The sequence below is a fragment of the Silurus aristotelis genome, assembly GCF_946808225.1.
Source record: "Silurus aristotelis genome assembly, chromosome: 5".
In the NCBI taxonomy this organism is placed as follows: Eukaryota; Metazoa; Chordata; class Actinopteri; order Siluriformes; family Siluridae; genus Silurus; species Silurus aristotelis.
Window position 1 is genome coordinate 13,377,206 of NC_139578.1, and position 18,115 is coordinate 13,395,320.

The 18,115-nt window shown below is 37.6% G+C and overlaps 2 protein-coding genes across 4 annotated transcripts; one reads left to right on the forward strand and one right to left on the reverse strand.

Annotated features, from left to right (window-relative positions):
- The first annotated feature begins 1,403 nt into the window (after positions 1-1,403).
- Positions 1,404-17,758, forward strand: sh3tc1 (SH3 domain and tetratricopeptide repeats 1). The gene is made up of 17 exons (XM_083542302.1): positions 1,404-1,671; positions 2,075-2,146; positions 3,093-3,223; positions 3,424-3,529; positions 3,614-3,757; positions 3,858-4,056; positions 4,137-4,213; positions 4,315-4,510; positions 5,672-5,802; positions 10,222-11,126; positions 11,205-11,964; positions 12,046-12,226; positions 12,384-12,534; positions 13,084-13,206; positions 14,252-14,402; positions 14,606-14,802; positions 17,215-17,758. Exons 1-17 carry the CDS (start codon positions 1,560-1,562, stop codon positions 17,479-17,481), a joined length of 3,903 nt encoding a protein of 1,300 aa, XP_083398428.1. The 5' UTR covers positions 1,404-1,559; the 3' UTR covers positions 17,482-17,758.
- On the reverse strand, positions 6,111-9,859 carry LOC310726573 (gametocyte-specific factor 1). 3 transcript variants are annotated; one of them, XM_083542299.1, is made up of 7 exons: positions 9,716-9,859; positions 9,405-9,533; positions 9,149-9,252; positions 6,904-7,030; positions 6,706-6,789; positions 6,464-6,536; positions 6,111-6,356 (listed from the first exon to the last, which is right to left on the reverse strand). In XM_083542299.1, exons 1-7 carry the CDS (start codon positions 9,771-9,773, stop codon positions 6,278-6,280), a joined length of 654 nt encoding a protein of 217 aa, XP_083398425.1. In that variant the 5' UTR covers positions 9,774-9,859; the 3' UTR covers positions 6,111-6,277. The 3 variants fall into 3 exon arrangements, with proteins under 3 accessions (XP_083398425.1, XP_083398427.1, XP_083398426.1); XM_083542301.1 differs by having other exon boundaries at positions 9,405-9,595; positions 9,716-9,769; XM_083542300.1 differs by lacking the exon at positions 9,716-9,859 and having other exon boundaries at positions 9,405-9,638.
- Positions 17,759-18,115: the final 357 nt, after the last annotated feature.

The following is an 18,115-nucleotide window of genomic DNA, read 5'->3' on the forward strand; positions in this document are numbered from 1 at the left end:
ATTTATTTATTTTTGAAGTTATTTTAGTGTGATGATTTAATGTTGTACTAAAACACACCTAACTGATCATTTTAACACTTCTATACACTTACTGTCCACTTTATTAGGGACACCTTAATAATCTAACCTGTCACTTTATAAGGAACACTTCTATACACTAGCATTTCACTTGATTACGTCTCACAAGTGGCACAGTTCTGACTGCCCAGAAGCAAAGTGATTTGTAAAATAAACAACAGAAATGCATAGAGTTATTTCATTTAAAATTACATTTACATTTGAATACAACATATTACGCTTAATTGAAATAGCCTGGAAGTGTAAAGTGCAATGTTCAATTGTATTGTATTTTTTAGTTAATGTGTATTTATTGCATACTTGTGTAGATTGTCATGTGTACAGTGTCAGAACGGTCTTGAAGGTGGAACATGCTACTAAAGCCCACTTAACAGCTTTGTGGGTGTGTATGCAAGTTTCTCATAATGCATGAAGTTAATGTTCTATATTATATGGTTAATAATTTTGTGTAAGCGTGAACCTCCGAACCGTTGGTCTTAACACAGCTAGTCCTGATCACACTCAATTCACTATAAAGCTAAAGATTTATGGTCACCTGAGCATCACATCACATCCAAATGTAGGATCTTGTTAGTACAGAAAGGGAGACTACAAGTTTAATGAGATGTTCAACAAGTGCATAAAGGTGTCATGTTCAGGTGCCCACATAGTTCATGGCCATAAAGTGAGATTAGGTTGCAGTTCTTCAGTGTTTTAAATGTAGATATTATGAGAAAGACCACACTTGTCTGGTGGTTCTTTTTTTTGTTATCACTAGCCATAAACCTGTTGGGTAAAGTCAGTGTGAGAAAGGAAAAGGAAATGCTGACAGTGTTCCTCTTGTTAAAGAAACAGCAAAAAAAAAAAAAAAACACCTCAGCCATGAGGGATTATTTGCAGTAGTGCTTTGAGTCTTTAAAGCCCTGTTTGTTCATTTACTGATAATTAACTTAGCAACAAAGCACGCCAAGGTCACTTCTGTCCAACACACTCCTACAACCCATTTCACTAGCAATGCAACACACTTACACACTTTATAATGAATGGATTTATTTTCCTTACTTTAGTGAGTCAGCTCTTTACCAATCCATTTTAATGTGTGACTCCTCACACTAGTAATAATAATAATTCATCATTATCTAACAGGACAGTAAAGTAAGTGTACATAGTATCCCAGAGCAGCGCGCGTGACCAGGGCACTGTTCCTAACATCACACTTACAGACTAAATATAAGTGGTAGTCTACATGTGTACTATTCCAACATGCGGTTTAGGACAGAGCCCTACTCGTGATATACACACACACACACACACACACACACACACGACGGCCAGCAGAGCACTTTGTATTCAGCAACGTAGGTGTGATGAATGTTTGGACGCAGCCACGGTCACACGACTCTCTGCGTAAAGGCGGTGTTCCATTAACACCTACTACTGAATGGACTGTATGAGCTTCGGGACTTGAGCAGTCACGTGGATGTTTGATAAAGGCTACTTTGATGTTTTCTACGGATCAGAAGAACATGGCAAGTTGGAGAGGGAACTCGGGTTCCCAAAGATATGGACACTACCGACAGGAGGTGTATATGAAGCATAACACCAATGATCTGGGTAATAGAGATGCTTGTATGAAATCTGTGGACATGATTAGATGAATGGAAGGATAGATCATTTTTGTTTCTTTAAAAAAATTATCTATCTATCTATCTATCTATCTATCTATCTATCTATCTATCTATCTATCTATCTATCTATCTATCTATCTATCTATCTATCTATCTATCTATCATATTGTTTACTTCCATCTATAGATAGACAGACAGACATTTTATTTTCTTCTTGAAAAGCACCTATCTATCTATCTATCTATCTATCTATCTATCTATCTATCTATCTATCTATCTATCTATCTATCTATCTATCTATCTATCTATCTATCTATCTATCTAGGTAAACTACAGATATTTCTTTTAGTTATGTCCTCTTCATTCACAAATACATTCTTATTTTTAAGAACACAAATCCTTGGGAGCAACAGGAAGTATAAAAGGGACCTTAGCAGTTTCTGAAGACAAGATCCCCACAGGTAACCATCAACTTTATGAACAATGAAAATGGTGACATGGTACACAAAAATCCGATATTTATAATAGAAGACATTATTATTATTATTATTATTATTATTATTATTATTATTATTATTATTATTATTATTATTATTATATAAAGAAGTCTGACATTTCCTGAACCTCTTACAATAGTCATCTTGAATCAAGTCAAAAGTAGATTAGTGTGAGTTAAGCTGATTGTGTTGTTAATTCATCTTTCATAAATACTAAAGAGTGTCCCAAAAGTCACTATACAGTAGCTGTACATAGTGACTGATTTAAAATGGGTCTTTTTTTGTTAAAGGCATACTTAAAAGCGAGCTAAAAAGAAAGCAGATTGTCGCATTGTGTTTCTGACAGACCGTTTTTCTGTTTACCATATTGTCTGAAGTAAACGTGTGCAAAAGTGAAGTTGGTGTTTTAATTATTATTAGGCCATCCACCCAAGCTACACACAGACCTCAGTGTTAGTATGACTTTAAATTGAAAGTCATGGACTGTCTCTTAAACATGTTGATTCCAAAACTGCCCATCTACATTGTGGTTTCCTATCAGAATTAGGGTCAAATAGAAATAGTTGCCACTGCTTTGGGGGGGAAAAAACTCTCAAACACAGGCTGAAAATACACAATGACCCCTGCACATATCATCTTTTGTCACTGATTAACCCCTACTGTCAATAGAATACTATAACATCACATGATTGGAATGATGTTATGAGCTCAATCAGTCATGAATTAAAGAGTTTGGTCTATATTAACTAGCCTTACTATATCCCAATGAATACCAATGCACAAGATACAGGGTTACAATTATATATTTGATAAATAAGTTTTTTCTTTTAAAATAATAGGATTACCTGTATGATGGTGGCATGGAGACAGATTGCATAGTTTGTTAACTATCAGACGTTTCCTGTTGCAGTGTTGCCGCTTCAGCTGGCCATAGCAGAAGGTCCGGACCGGCTTCCTGCTGACAAGGACACACAGGAAGTTCTGTGTGGGAAGCTGCGTGTGCTGGAAACTGACCTCGGCAAAATTTCACCCTTGATATCTGTACGGTTTCTTTGCTGAGATCCCATTCATAGATTTCATACAAATCAATTACAAATTAATCGTACACCAGAGTGAATAATAAGCCATGAAGGTGTAAACTAAATGAATGTATAGCTTCATTAGAATTAGCACAAAAAGTGTTAAAAACTTAAACATAGTAAAACGAATAATTGTAGAAAGTTTTTTTTCTCATCTTAAAGGATTTATCTGCTCATCTGGTGTCCATCAACAGTGAGGAAAGGACCATATTTATCACTTTTAAATCATTTGAGGAAGTATGGAAGTTCACTACATACCACAGAATGGGTTTGTACTTTTTTTTTTTTTACTTTTCGCATTATATCCTCTTAATTTTAGTATTAATTCCATGCTTATGTGAATGTTCTCCAGGCTTCCTGAGTCAGTGTTTGGGGAACCTTATTTTAGACCAAGGATTCTGGCTGAATTCTTTAGACCAGAAGGACTCAGGAATTGAGGTCTCAATTAAAGAGGAGGCGATTAATCAGATGTATAAAAGTTTTCTGATGCAAGAAGGTAGCTGCTATCCACTTGTTTCTTATAGTAACTTCTAGTCAAAGGAGAAGAATTATCAAGACTGATACATGATAAGATTAATACCAGGATTTTGTTTCAGGCTCCTTTTTTGGTAGTTGCACAGTGAACCAAATGTTTGACAGCTCCACATCAGGCAGTGATTTGTATCTTAAGAAAGGTGATATTGCTCTATTTGAGCCTCCATTTCTGGGTTCGGGTTGGACCGTGCTATCCCTGGCAGATGGCTCAAGAGGAACTAAAGCATGGCCAGCATTGGAACCTGTCATTCCATTTCATCAGTAAGTAGAAAAAAGTGGTGCTCGGTAAATATCCACACATCTCTGATTCATTCACTTGTCTTCTTTTTTTTTTGGTTTAGGTGGTTTCTGAAGTCCTGTCCTGAGTGGGTTTTGGTAGGCAGTGGGAAAACATGCTGTAATCTCCCGTTTCAAATTGGTAAGGAAACATTACTTTATGAAACTTCAGTGATGTGTTGCAAGATTATAATTAAATGCAACAAAGAGTAATTGAAACAACAACAAAAAAAACCTGATCAGCTGTAGGTATCTGCGAGGCGACAGAAGTGTATGATGGTAATGGACCAGATGAACTCAGCTTTGAGACTGGAGATCGCATTATCATCAAGGGCCTACTGGTGACCTGTTTCGAGTGGTTCATGGGCAAGCTGGAGAGGACCGGTGATACAGGACTTGTCAAAACCAGCCTTGTAAAAGCAACCAATTCTCTTTGTGAGTAAGTGCCTGTGTTTTTGGATTTCCTGTGCATTTGACATCATGTGCAAATAATACAGTTTCCAATAACGCCACATCCCTAAGAATTTTATCTGTGTTTTGTACCACAACAGTGTGTCAGCAATAATTTATTTAGTCTATTAACGGATTACACGTTGCACACTGTATATAGAATAGCACAGAACTGCTCTGGAGTTTTCCTTCATAAGTTTTAAGCATACATCCCCTCACAAAAGCCATACCAATGCATATACATTTTATTAATATTTTTCTGATTATGTAGAATATTCAGTATGCAAATCCCTATGCAAGTTATTAGTAGAGAAATGATAATGTATTATAATGATCTTAATCCTTGCTGAAAGAACTAGTCAGAGCTGCTGTAATAGAAAATTAATCAAATACCTTCTGACCAATTAAAACAGTCACCCCATCATTATTATATATATGTATGCATTGATGTTCGCATATTTAACAGTCACTTTATTAGGAACACGTTTCTTTATGTACTTGTCCAATCAGCCAGTCATGTGACAGATGCACAGCATAGAATTTCATGCAGTTGAAGAGCTTCGGCTGATGTTCACATCAAATTGGGACTGCAGCTATCGATTATTTTAGTAAGCAAGTATTCTACCGATTATTCCATCGAGTGATCGGATAAGAAGTACTTTTTCTTTATTAAAGAGCAATACTAAAAGAGAAAATAAGACGGGTCTTTCAAAATGAACAAGTAATTTGTTTCCTTTTAAGAAAACTTTCATTTTTATTGCTGAAATTGCATACAAGAATATCTTGTATAACCCTATTTAGTTATAGAAAAGTCATAGAAGATTGGCGCTACCATTAAGTCAACCACTCTTTACAAACATTTTGAACAGAAGAAAATATCAGAAACACAGTAAATCATACAGGCGCAGGTTTCACTCCTATTAGCCAAGCACACCAGTGAGCTTAAAGAAAACTGGAGATGTCTGAAGACCAGGCAGTGAATTTCCTGATCAAAAATGGATTCATGCCAAATGGTTGGCTGACTGAATAATTGCATGAATAAGATGATGTATAGGTGTTCCTTATAAAGAGGTCAACGTATGTATGTATGTATGTATGTGTGTGTGTGTGTATTCTACGATTGCTTAAGTATACTCTATTTTAACCACAGGTCTGATGAAATCTTTATTAAACAAGAGGACAGCAAAATCTTTAACTTGAAACAAGAGAAGATTAAAAAGGAAGCTATTACCTTTTTAAAGAAAACCTGCCAAAGCAATGTAGCTACAGTCTACAAACTTGGTAAGCTGTTTAAGTCTAAACATATTAAAGTAATTTAATATCCTATTCCAGTACTCATGTATGTACTGGTGTGTCTGAGTTAAAGCCAGTAAGAAACAATTATCTTAAATTATTTTTTATTTGAAACCATATGGGTATTAAATTATAATGGAACATGCAAATACAAAAAAAGGACCAGAGAAATACCCTATATATCACAGTCAACTTTTCTTACGTTCTGCACACTGCCACATTATGATGTTAATTATAAACATTCTGAAAGTAATTTCTAATTCAAACTTGGATTCTTATAGAGTGGCATTAACCGATTCAATTAACATTAACATCATTAACAGCTACTCATTCCACAAGCCTTCAACTTAATGCAAATGTATAAATCCAATATGAAACCCATAATAATAATAATAAAAGAAGCATTAGTTAGGAACTGCAAATCAGAGTAGCACATTGCAAGAGAGAACTTTGCACTTTGCCTTTACACATCCATTTTCCATGGAAGAACCCGTGGGGCTCTGATCCTGTGGATCAAACTTTGTGTCACATTCGGCTCAGCCCTAAGGGGGAAAAAAATAAATTAATTTTAAGGACTAGCACAACTGTCAGAGGCTTAGTTTGAGACCTAAACTGCTTGGCATCTAACCTAATGTTTTCTCGCACTCACCGGTCTTGGTTGAGTAGTGAGTTTGCAACTCCCCAGACAAAAGGTGTTGCTGGTGTTCCAGACTTCTCCTCCTCTGTGGTGGAAAAGTGTTTGTTTGTTTGTCAGAAAATGTCTGTGTGCCCACTGGATTCATAACTTCTTCAATAAGAGTAAGAATAAGAGTAATTTTGCTAGTAATTCACTACATGCCTAATAAATGAGAAGAGGAAGGACAGTGTAATAAAGACATGGCAGAAGCTGACCTTCATCCCAGTCTTCATCACACACAGGAATAGTCCAGGTGCTGACAGGAACCTGGAATTTGCGCTGGGTGTCATCAGTTATTGCTTAAATTATAATAAAAAAAAAATGAATAAATCAGAAAATTACATTAGTTTTCTTGGTATAAAACAGAAATATTTTAAAAGTCGAGTATGTCACAAAATTGTGTACATTTCTACCATAGTCAGTATTTACAGGGCACCGATCCACACAGGTGGACATGTGATCGGACATCTCGGGTTTGGGCATAAGGTGACGAGCGTTGAATGGGCATGTCCACAGCTGACTGGCCAGCTTAGGATTGTTCTGGAAAATACAAAAGATCAAATATATATATATATATATTCATTCAGTGGTGTGAAAGTGTTCATGATTTTTTTTTTTTTTGCATGTTTGTCACACTTTAATTTTTCAGATGATCAAACGAATTAAAATATTAGTAAAAAAAACAAAAAAACAAGTGAACACAAAATGCAGTTTTTAAATGAAGGTTTTTATTATTGAGGGAGAACAAAATTTTACAGGGCCCTGTGTGAAAAAGTGTTTGCCTTCTAAACCTAATAACTGGTTGGGCCACCCTCAGCAGTAACAACTGCAATCAAGCGTTTGCGATAACTTGCAATGAGTCTGTTTCAACGCTGTGGAGAAATTTTGGTCCACTCATCTATGCAGAATTGTTTTTATTCAGCCACATTGGAGGTTTTTGAGCATGAACCGGCTTTTTAAGGTCATGCCACAGCATCTCAATAGGATTCAGGTCAGGACTTTGACTAGGCCACTCCAAAGTCTTCATTTAGTTTTTCTTCAGCCATTCAGAGGTGGACTTACTGGTGTGTTTTGGATCATTGTCCTGCTGCAGAACCCAAGTTCGCTTCAGCTTGAGGTCACGAACAGATGGCTGGTTTTCTCCTTCAGGATTTTTCGGTAAACAGCAGTATTCATGGTTCTACTTATCACAGCAAGTCTTTCAGGTCCTGAAGCAGCAAAACAGCCCCAGACCATCACACTACCACCACCATATTTTACTTTTGGTATGATGGTGTTACTTTTACGCCAGACGTAATGGGACACACCTTCCAAAAAAGTTCAACTTTTGTCTCATCAGTCCACAGAGTATTTTTCCAAAGGTCTTAGGGATCATCAAGATGTTTTCTGGCAAAACTGAGACGAGCCTTTATGTTCTTCTTGCTCAGCAGCGGTTTTCTTCTTGGAACTCTGCCATGAAGACCATTTTTGCCCACTCTCTTTCTTCTGGTGGAGTCATGAACACTGACATTAACTGAGGCAAATGAGGCCTGCAGTTCTTTGGATGTTGTTGTGGGATCTTTTGTGACCTCTTGGTTGAGTTGTCGCTGTGCTCTTGGGGTAATTTTGGTAAGCCGGTCACTCCTGGGAAGGTTCTCCACTGTTCCATGTTTTTGCCATTTGTGAATAATGGCTCTCACTGTGGTTCACTGGAGTCCCAAAGCTTTAGAAATGGCTTTATAACCTTTTCCAGACTGATAGTGATTGTTTCTGAATTTTTTGGATATCAGCATGACATATAGCTTTTGAGGATCTTTTGGTCTACTTCACTTTGTCAGGCAGGTCCTATTTAAGAGATTTCTTGATTGCGAACAGGTGTGGCAGTAAACAGGCCTGGGTGTGGCGAGAGAAAATGAATTCAGGTATAATAAACCACCGTTTTTTTTACATAACTTTTTCACACAGGGCCATGTAGTTTTGGATTTTTTTTTTTTTCCTTAATAATGAAAACCTTCATTTAAAAACTGCATGATGTGTTCACTTGTGTCATCCTTTACTAATATTTAAATTAGTTTGATCATCTGAAACATTAAAGTGTGACAAACATGCAAAAAAATAAGAAATCAGGAACCCTTTTTCACACCACTGAGAATATATATATATATATATATATATATATATATATATATATATATATATATATATATATATATATATAAATAACTTTTAATCTTTACTTTATATACCAACATATTATTTAAATAATAAATCTAGAGGAATTTCAGAGGAGTTCCCTTTGGGTGAACATTAACCTGAGAGGTTAAGTATTATGTACAGTAATCAATTTTATGAATAGGATGAAATAAAAGAGCAGCACAGTAGCCCATTAGATAGTGTTACTTCCTCACAGCTCCTAGGACCCCAGTTAAAACTAAACTCTGATTACTGTATGTGTCAATGCTCACAGGTTCATGTTATTCCCCAGAAGTGTGAATGAATGTGTAAATGTCTGCCCTGCTATGGACTGGCATTCCATACAGGGTGTATTCCTCATGCCCTGCTGATGAAGGATGGATGGATGGATTAAGCCAGGTGGAAAAAGTTTTCTTCATGTCACAGAAACTGCAGTGCATATGGATTTATCATAATGATTATACAGGGATATAGATTTGTACCCACCTTCTTGCACTTGATGAGGTGGTAGGGAAAGCGACATGCCCGGATTTTATGATTAGCATCATAAGGGCACAGAAGCAGTTTGTCAGGGTTACAGTAATCATCATCTATCAGAAAAAAATATTATAAAATATATATATAAAGGAAGAAGCAGGTTAGTCAGACTGCCAGAAACTTTCAGTGCGAATTCACGTCCTATACAATGTTAAGAACTAATCATTCATCACGTCTTCATATTGAACTTTGTTATATACAGTACCTTGTTCCTCTTCCCAGCGACGAAGTGGTGCCTTAGCTTCAGGAGATGGTTCCTTGTCGTTCTTTGACCTTTTCGATGCCATCCCTGGTTTTTCCCTCTGCTTTATACACACACGATCTTGACCTATTGCTAACAGAAACGACTTTCAAAACTCCAATTGCAAACTAAACTTAAATTAGCATCATGTCGCCCTGGGAAATTACGAGTGGAAATATTCCGATTTACTTTCCTGCTCTGTGATAATGGGTCAAACTATTTCTGCTTACTTTTGACCTCAAGTGAATTTTAAAGTAAGAAATAAAAGTGCTCACTTCGAGTTCTTAAAATGTATAAGCCAGGGAACGGACGGCACTCGTATCTACTGCGCATGCGCACCCTGTTTTCCCTCTCTTGTTAGCTAATACGATATTCACGATTTTAATTAGCATGAAAACAAATAGCTTTTAGTTTAGTTCGGTTTAATGGATAATACTTATTTTTAAATATACAAAAACATAACATAATAATAATAATTTTCTTGGTATAAATTCTTCAATGATTTATATCATTTTGGAATCTATATGATCTTTTTCCTAAATCCCAGTAAGAAATACAAACACTGGCAATAAGCAGTAAATCAAAATTGTGAGTTTTTAGAGTCTGCAACAAGTGATCTAAATCTTTATTTCTGATTTTTATGACAGATTCAACAAATTCAACAAATTCAACATCAGTTCGAAGTAGGTAACATTTGTATATTACACATTTTAATCAATTATAATGATTTCTTTGAAGAAATTAAAACTACAGGTTATTTTTTCCATTCATATTTTTTTAGATGGCCCCACCAACTGTGAATATATAAGCATGAAAAGAAATATCAGCAATATTTTGAGTGAAACAAGAAAACATCCACAATTCGAGCAGACCCAAGACAATGTAAAGCTCCAAACAGATGAGTCCATAGGATCCACAGTGTCACCCTGGGAAATCCCTCACTTTACTGTATGTTCAGAGCAGGATCCAGATGAATACCATTCCCTCCTGTCCTTCCTAGGCAGCCGTGATCACCACCCTGATTTTCAGCTTCTCTATACTACCTACACAGAATTCCTCCTTTTGCATTTCCAGGGCCACAGTGATGAGGAGGAGCTGGTAGAATATTTGGGTGTTGCTCGAGAAACTGCAAGAAAAAAACGCATGCCATGGGCACAGAGCAGAATATGTTTCCTCTTGGGACAGTTGTGTGCAGGAAGGTCGAAGTTCTCCCAGGCACGTGTCTATTATGAGGAAGCCTTAAGCATACCAAGAGACTATTTCACTGACATGCACCTTCTCTCAGCCATCTACTCTAACCTGGCCTTTATCTATCTCACACAAAAAAATGCAGAGAAGTATCTTGCTCTATCTGAACGCTTTGCTGCTTTATTGATGGGAGTTGGTGACTATTTATCTGGCACAGAAGACGCTGAGGTGTTAAAGTTTGGACTAAAAAAGGCAGTTCTCTCCCTGAACAAACCTGCAGAAGCCCGGGTCTGTTTCCTGCTAGCCAAGTTGTATCTGAAGCTTGGAGAAGGGATAAGGGCTGTACCTTTCATTGAACGGTTACAGATTTTAGCTGATGAGATCCCTGGAACTTGTGACAAGATGCAGAGTCATGGTTTTTTACTCTTAGCAAGACTTTATAGTGACTACGGGCTCCTTCAACTAGCTGAGAGCTCAGCATGGCAGGCATGTCTTCAGGTGGGTTTTACATGATAAATGTAAAGTAACTGTATATTATTAGAGTCATAAAATTCTTTTTTTTCTTGCAACACATAGGTGTCTACCTCAGTCTCTGATTGTTTCTGCGGCATCTCTTTGCTGTTAGAGAATGGCCAAGAACTGTATGGTGTTGACATCCCAGCACAAGTAGCTCTATGTTTGACTCGAGCTGCTGCGTTAGAATCTGCTGACATGGAGCCCAGCTTTCCACATGCCTATGCCCTGTGTTTGTCTTGGCTCTTCCACAAGCAAGGCATGCCTAAAAGGGCAGTTCACTACATGTGCAACTTCATCAAACATTCCTCTGCTACAACACTCAGCCAGTCTGATACCAATGCTGCTCTTATCTGGCTGGCATGGTTATATATCTGTGACCGGCAGCACCACAGTGCTCTGGATGTTTTGGACTCGGTCCTGTCCTCCCTCCCTGAACACTGCACAACCCAGCTGGAGGGGGTCATCTATAATATGCGTGGCATCACTTTGAGACATGCCAGTGATGTCAAACAAGCTGCTGAGAACTTCCGTGCTGCAGTTGATGTCTGTGAGGAGCTTGAAGACAGGCATAACTGGGCCATTGCAATAGCCAACTTTGGTTTCTTGAGTTTGCAGGTCAATGCAAAGAGAGTAGCAGAGGAGCAGCTTATCCAGGCAATAGAGCTGTTTTCAGAGCTAGAGGATGAAGACCATGAAGTGAACTTTGTTGTTGTGCTTTTAGAGCTTGGAAAGCTTTATGTGTCACAGGGTTTTTGTGAGAAAGGAAAGGTCTGTTATGAGTGGGCCCTGCTGATTTCCATCCTCTATGAAAACTCAGAGAGTAAGTGACAGCTATCATTACTGACAGTTCTGTTTAGCATTGTAAATACAAATTTACAAATAAACTTATTTCCTTGTTAAGGCCAATTGCAAGCCACTCGTCACCTATGCCAGCTATATAGTGACTCATGTCCTGATGAAGCTCAGTGTATCATCTACAATGAACACCAGCTGAACCTGCTGCAGCAGACAGGAGACAGAACCCTGGAGGCAGAAATATTGCAGAAGATCAGCCAGCTGTACCTCACCCTGGGCACAGAGAAGTTAGTTCATATGATGAACAACTCATGTGAATATTAGTACATTATATGTATATACTATCAAATGTCAGCATTTTTGACATGACAGAATGTAAAGGTCAAACTCAATAGTTCCAGGCTCAACAGTCTAAAACGCCTTTTTGCTGTTATTATGACTCAGAGCAAACAGATGTGCTCTGGACTACACCAAAAGAAGTATAGGGATCTACATTGACATGGGGAGGAAGAAGAAAGAGGCACACGGCTGGCTCCAGGCAGGAAAAATCTACCACATCCTCAAACAGACTGAGCTGGTGGATCTCTATGTGCCGGTAATAATAAGTTGGCAAACATGTAAAACTAAAAAAAGAAAAAAGAAACAAAAAGCCCCCACCAACGAATCTATGCATAGTTCAATAGTATCAAGGCTCTGATGATAGAATTTAATGAAACAGACTTATTGTAACAAACTCTGACACTGGAGACTCCTTGAAGAAGATCTTCTTGCAGAAAATGTCATTAAAAATTGCATACAAGTTTAAACTTTTAATGTAGAAAAACCTCCACACAAATCTCTGTGAATAAATTGTTACTAAATAAATTACATTAAATTGACTGCATGAATATAAACCTCTAATTGCAGTTGAAAGTACTTTCAGAGTTGCAGTTACACAAAATTACACAAAAATACACAAAAAAAACCCTCTGTCCAGTCAGATTCAAGAAATCAAGAGCATTGGGTGTAATACCTAGAATTTAATCTGTTGTAAGAGTTTCTACGCCATAGACAATGTGTTATAATGCTGATAATATTTACTTGTAAAAGTTAACCGTAAACCACATGATCCCAGAAGATTTTCTCTTCTGTCTTTGAGTGACAGGTAGCGCAAGACATCGCTTTAAGCACAGGAGACACACTATTTATTCTGGAGCTGCTGGAGACAGCAGGGGATATATTCTTCGACAGCACACATGACAGAGAAAAAGCTGTCTGCTTTTATAGGGTAAGTCTGTATATCCGATTGGTTTAAAGTCAATAGGTAATTAAGACTCCCTCAGGAAAAAAATTATAATTATAAGTTTAAACATGGTAAACACTAAACATTTAGTAGGAACATACTAAACATAGCATTTTAGATAATCAGGTTCGAGAATTATTTAATAAACAAGGGCATGTTCAGCTATATGCTGTTCACCTATATGTGAAACTACTAAAGAAAGAAAAATTATATTAAAAGTGCAGTCTCTCAGCCTTTTCTTCTTATTTTTTTGGTGTACTTGTCATATTGTTATAGCATTAATAATACCGCTGCTATATTTCAACACTCAATATTGACAGATTTTAAAAAATGATGTGTAATGCACATGTAGAAATAGACCAGGAATATGTAATATACACTGACCAGGCATAATATTATGACATACACTATGACCAGTAAAGTGAATAACACTAATTATTTATTCATCTGTTAGTGGGTGTAATATATTAGGCAGCAAGTAACCATTTTGTCCTCAAAGTTGATGTGTTAGAAGCAAGAAAAATGGGCAAGTGTAAGAATTTGAGTAAGTTTGACAAGTATGATGGCTAGACGACTGGGTCAGAGCATCTCCAAAACTGCAGCTCTTGGGGGCTGTTCCCAGTCTGCAGTGGTCAGTTTCTATCAAAAGTGGTCCAAGGAGGGAACAGTGGTGAACCGGAGACAGGGTCCCGGGTGGCCGAGGCTCATTGATGCACATGAGGAGTGAAGGCTGGACTGTGTGGTCCGATCCAACAAATGAGCTCCTGTAGCTCAAACTGCTGAAGAAGTTAATGCTGTTAATGCTCGACAGATCAGAACTGTTTCGGCAGCAAAAGGGATAAACACAATATTAGGTTGGTGGTTATAATGGTATGCCTGATCGGTGGTCACAAATTTATCCCTGGTCAGTGTAAGTATAGATTATGATGTATAGTCCAGTTTGAAAGCTGTGTGTGTGTGTGTGTGTGTGTGTGTGTGTGTGTGTGTGTGTGTGTGTGTGTGTGTGTGTGTGTGTGTGTGTGTGTGACAGGACCGAGCCCTCCCAATTGCAGTGAAGACAAGCAGCATGTGTTGTCAGCTCAGATTGTGTAATAAACTAGCAGAGTTGCTGCTACACCTGGGAGAGTATAAAGAAGCTGTGGAGTATGCACAGACTGCTTTAGAAATCAGCGTCAGCATAGGTACGTATCAGTGTATTGGTGAAACCCAATGCTGCTTACACAACTTTGCCAGTTAAAGTAACGTTTACATGGAATTCCAGTCCTCAGTTTATTCCAGTTGAAATTGCACAGTACACAATTTTTTTTTTATCACAATATAAGACATTAATTTAAATAAGATTGCCTAGACTACATCCTTGTCTTTACTTGTTTTATGCTTGTAGCTGACCGTTTAAATGAGCGTGTGGCTTTCCACCGGCTGGCTACACTCTACCACTGCCTGAGTCAGTTTGAGCTGGCTGAGCACCACTTCCTGAAAGCCCTCTCACTCTGTCCCTCACCACTGCAGTTTGATGAGGAAGCCCTATACTATGTCAAGGTCTATCAGACATTAGGTGACATAATCTTCTATGATCTAAAGGTAAGAATCACATCCAAGGCTTACAGGTGCATCTCAGTAAATTAGAATATCATGAAAAAGATGATTTATTTTAGTAATTCAATAAAAAAAAAGTGAAACTCGTATATCATAGATTCCTTAGACACAGACTGATATATTTCAAGTGTTAAATTATTTTAATTTTGATGATTAGGCTTACAGCTAATGAAAACCCAAAATTCAGTATCTGAGACAATTAGAATATTGTGGAAAAGTTTAATATTGGAGACTTGCGGTGTCACACTCTAATCAGCTAATTACATCCAAACACCTGCAAAGGCTTGCCGAGCGTTTAAATTTTGTCTCTGGTTCAGTCTACACAATCATGGGGGAAGACTGCTGACTTGACAGTTGTCTAGAAGACGATCATTGACACCCTGCACATGGAGGGTAAGACACAAAAGGTCATCACTAAAGAAGCTGCTGTTCACAGAGTGCTGTATTTAAGCACGTTGATATAAAGTTGAATGGAAGAAAAAAATGTGGTAAAAAAATAATTTGGGGGAGATTCACAAATAGTGGACTGCAGCAGGAGTCAGCGTTTAAAAAGCCACCACACACAGATGTATTCATGGGCTACAACTGAATCATTCCTTGTTTCAAGCCACTCCTGAACCAGAGACAATGTCAGAGGTGTCTTACCTGGCCAAAGGACAAAAAGGACTGGACTGTTGCTCAGTGGGTCAAAGTTGTGTTTTCAGATGAAAGGAAATACATTTTTGCGTTTCATTCGGAAATCAAGGTCCCAGAGTCTGGAAGAAGAGAGTAGTGGCACAGAATCCAAGTTGCTTGAGGTCCAATGTAAAGTTTGCACAGTCAGTGGTGGTTTGGGGAGTCATGTCATCTGCTGGTTGTCATCCACTGTGCTTTATTAAGTCCAAGGTCAGCACAGCCGTTTACCAGGAAGTTTTAGAGCACTTCATGCTTCCCTTTGCTGACCAGCTTTATGGAGATGCTGATTTCATTTTCCAGCAGGATTTGGCACCTGCCCACACTACCAAAAGCACCAAAGGTTGGTTAAATGAACATGGTGTTGGTGTGCTTCACTGGCCAGCAAACTCACCAGACCTAAAGTTCATAGAGAATCTATGAGGTTTTGTCAAAAGGAAAATGAGAAACAAGAGACCAAAATAATGCAAATGAGCTGAAGGCCAAGTCAAGTCGTCAAGTCAAGTCAAGTTTATTTGTATAGCGCTTTTCACAACAGACATTGTCTCAAAGCAGCTTTACACAAATCAACAGTTAAGGTGAATGGTGTGAATTTGTCCCTGATGAGCAAGCCGTGGCGACTGTGGCAAGGAAAAACTCCCTTAGATGTTATGAGGAAGAAACCTTGAGAGGAACCAGACTCAAAAGGGGAACCCATCCTCATTTGGCCACTGTCAAAGAAACCTGGACTTCCATACCACCTCAGCAGTGCCACAGACTGATCACCTCCATACCATGCCAAATTGAGGCAGTAATTAAAGCAAAAGTAGCCCCTACCAAGTATTGAGTACATATAAAGTAAATGAACATACTTTCCAGAAAGCCAACAATTCACTAAATATGTTTTTTTAAATTGGTCTTATGAAGTATTTAAATTTTTTGGTGGGTTTTTGTTCATGGTGAGCCAGAATCATCAAAATAAAGAAATAAAGAAACACTTGAAATATATCAGTCTGTGTGTGATGAAGATATATAATATACAAGTTTGACTTTTTGTATTGAATTACTAAACTAAATCAAATTTTTAATTATATTTTAATTTATTGAGATATGGCTGTAAATCCCAAAGACCAGAAGAGGGCAATGTAGGCATGCAAACTAAAATCTGTCAACATACTATACGTTCTCTCTAGGTTAGGTTAGCTTTAGGTTGTTAGGTTGTCCTGCTGAAAAATTAAATCTATCCACTGTGTATAGTATGACAATAAAAGCCTCGTGACTTGACTTGAATTTAACTGTCTTCACTGCTAAGTATTGAGACAATAAAAAGTAGCTAATGGCATTATTTAAAGGATATTATTTGAAATGATCACACAGTGGTCTAATGTATAGCATTGCAACATAACTGCTCCAGAGTCCCTATTTTGCTTCTGAGGTCAGGTTACAAGTCTGTGTCCCCTATTAGTGAATGTGTTTACTGTCCGTCCAGTAGACTAGTGTCCTATTCTGGGTGTATTCCAACCTCACAACCAAGGATAGACTCAGCATTCTTCATGATGCAGACTATGATAAAATAGTTACTAAAAAATGAATGGACAAAAGACTTAATGAATAATTAATAGAAAGAGATTTTGAATCAAAAATGAAAAATCCTGTATAAGTATTGTTGAAGTATCTATCACGTGCTGATTTGTTCAATGATACATTATACAAAACAAATAACAAATCTTCATTCCCCTCTCTAAGGACCCGTTTGATGCAGCTGGTTATTACCACCTTGCTCTGGCTGCTGCCATGGACCTGGGCAATAAGAAGTCTCAGCTTGAGCTGTGCACTCGTCTGGCTACAATTTACCACAACTTTCTCATGGATCGTGAACTCTCCCTGCATTTCTACCAGCGTGCCCGAGCTTTCGCTGCCGATCTTAATATCCGCCGTGTCAACCTATCAGCAGATCAGAGTTTTCGCACCACATCCCAATATAGAATCAAAGCCTCTCAGGAGAGCAGCTAAACAGACAAGAGTGTACTGAGAAAACAGAAACATAGACTGCACTGAAGCACAACACTATAATGTTTACAGTCTATTGACCAGATGCTTTGTGTAGTGGTTTATTGGCTTTCATTTGTGTTGACAAGCTTGATGATATTTGTGATATGCTGATTGCTTATGTTGCTCCAGCAGGCAATTTCAGCAAGAGTGAAAAAACACCCCAAAAATTTAAAGTTTATAATTCAAGAGTGACTGGAAAAAAGATTAATTCACATTAAGAATAATATAATAATAAAAAAGACACAAATATGCTATTATTTAATTTAATGCTTATTTTTATAGGAAGAAATTATAATTTTTGAAAGTCCATTCTACTGCTACTACTACTACTACTACTACTACTGATAATATTAATATGAAGAAGAAATAGAAAAAGCAGAAAAAACTATAAGCTAATTTTACTGATATTCTACAGTGTGTGTGTGTGTGTGTGTGTGTGTGTGTGTGTGTGTGTGTGTGTGTGTGTGTGTGTGTGTGTTGCCCTGCAGTGTATTCCTGGGATGGGCTCCAGATTCACCTCAACCTTGACAAGGGTAAAGCTATTACTGCAAAAATGCCACATCCCCAAAAAGTCAGAAAGAAAGAATAAACCAAG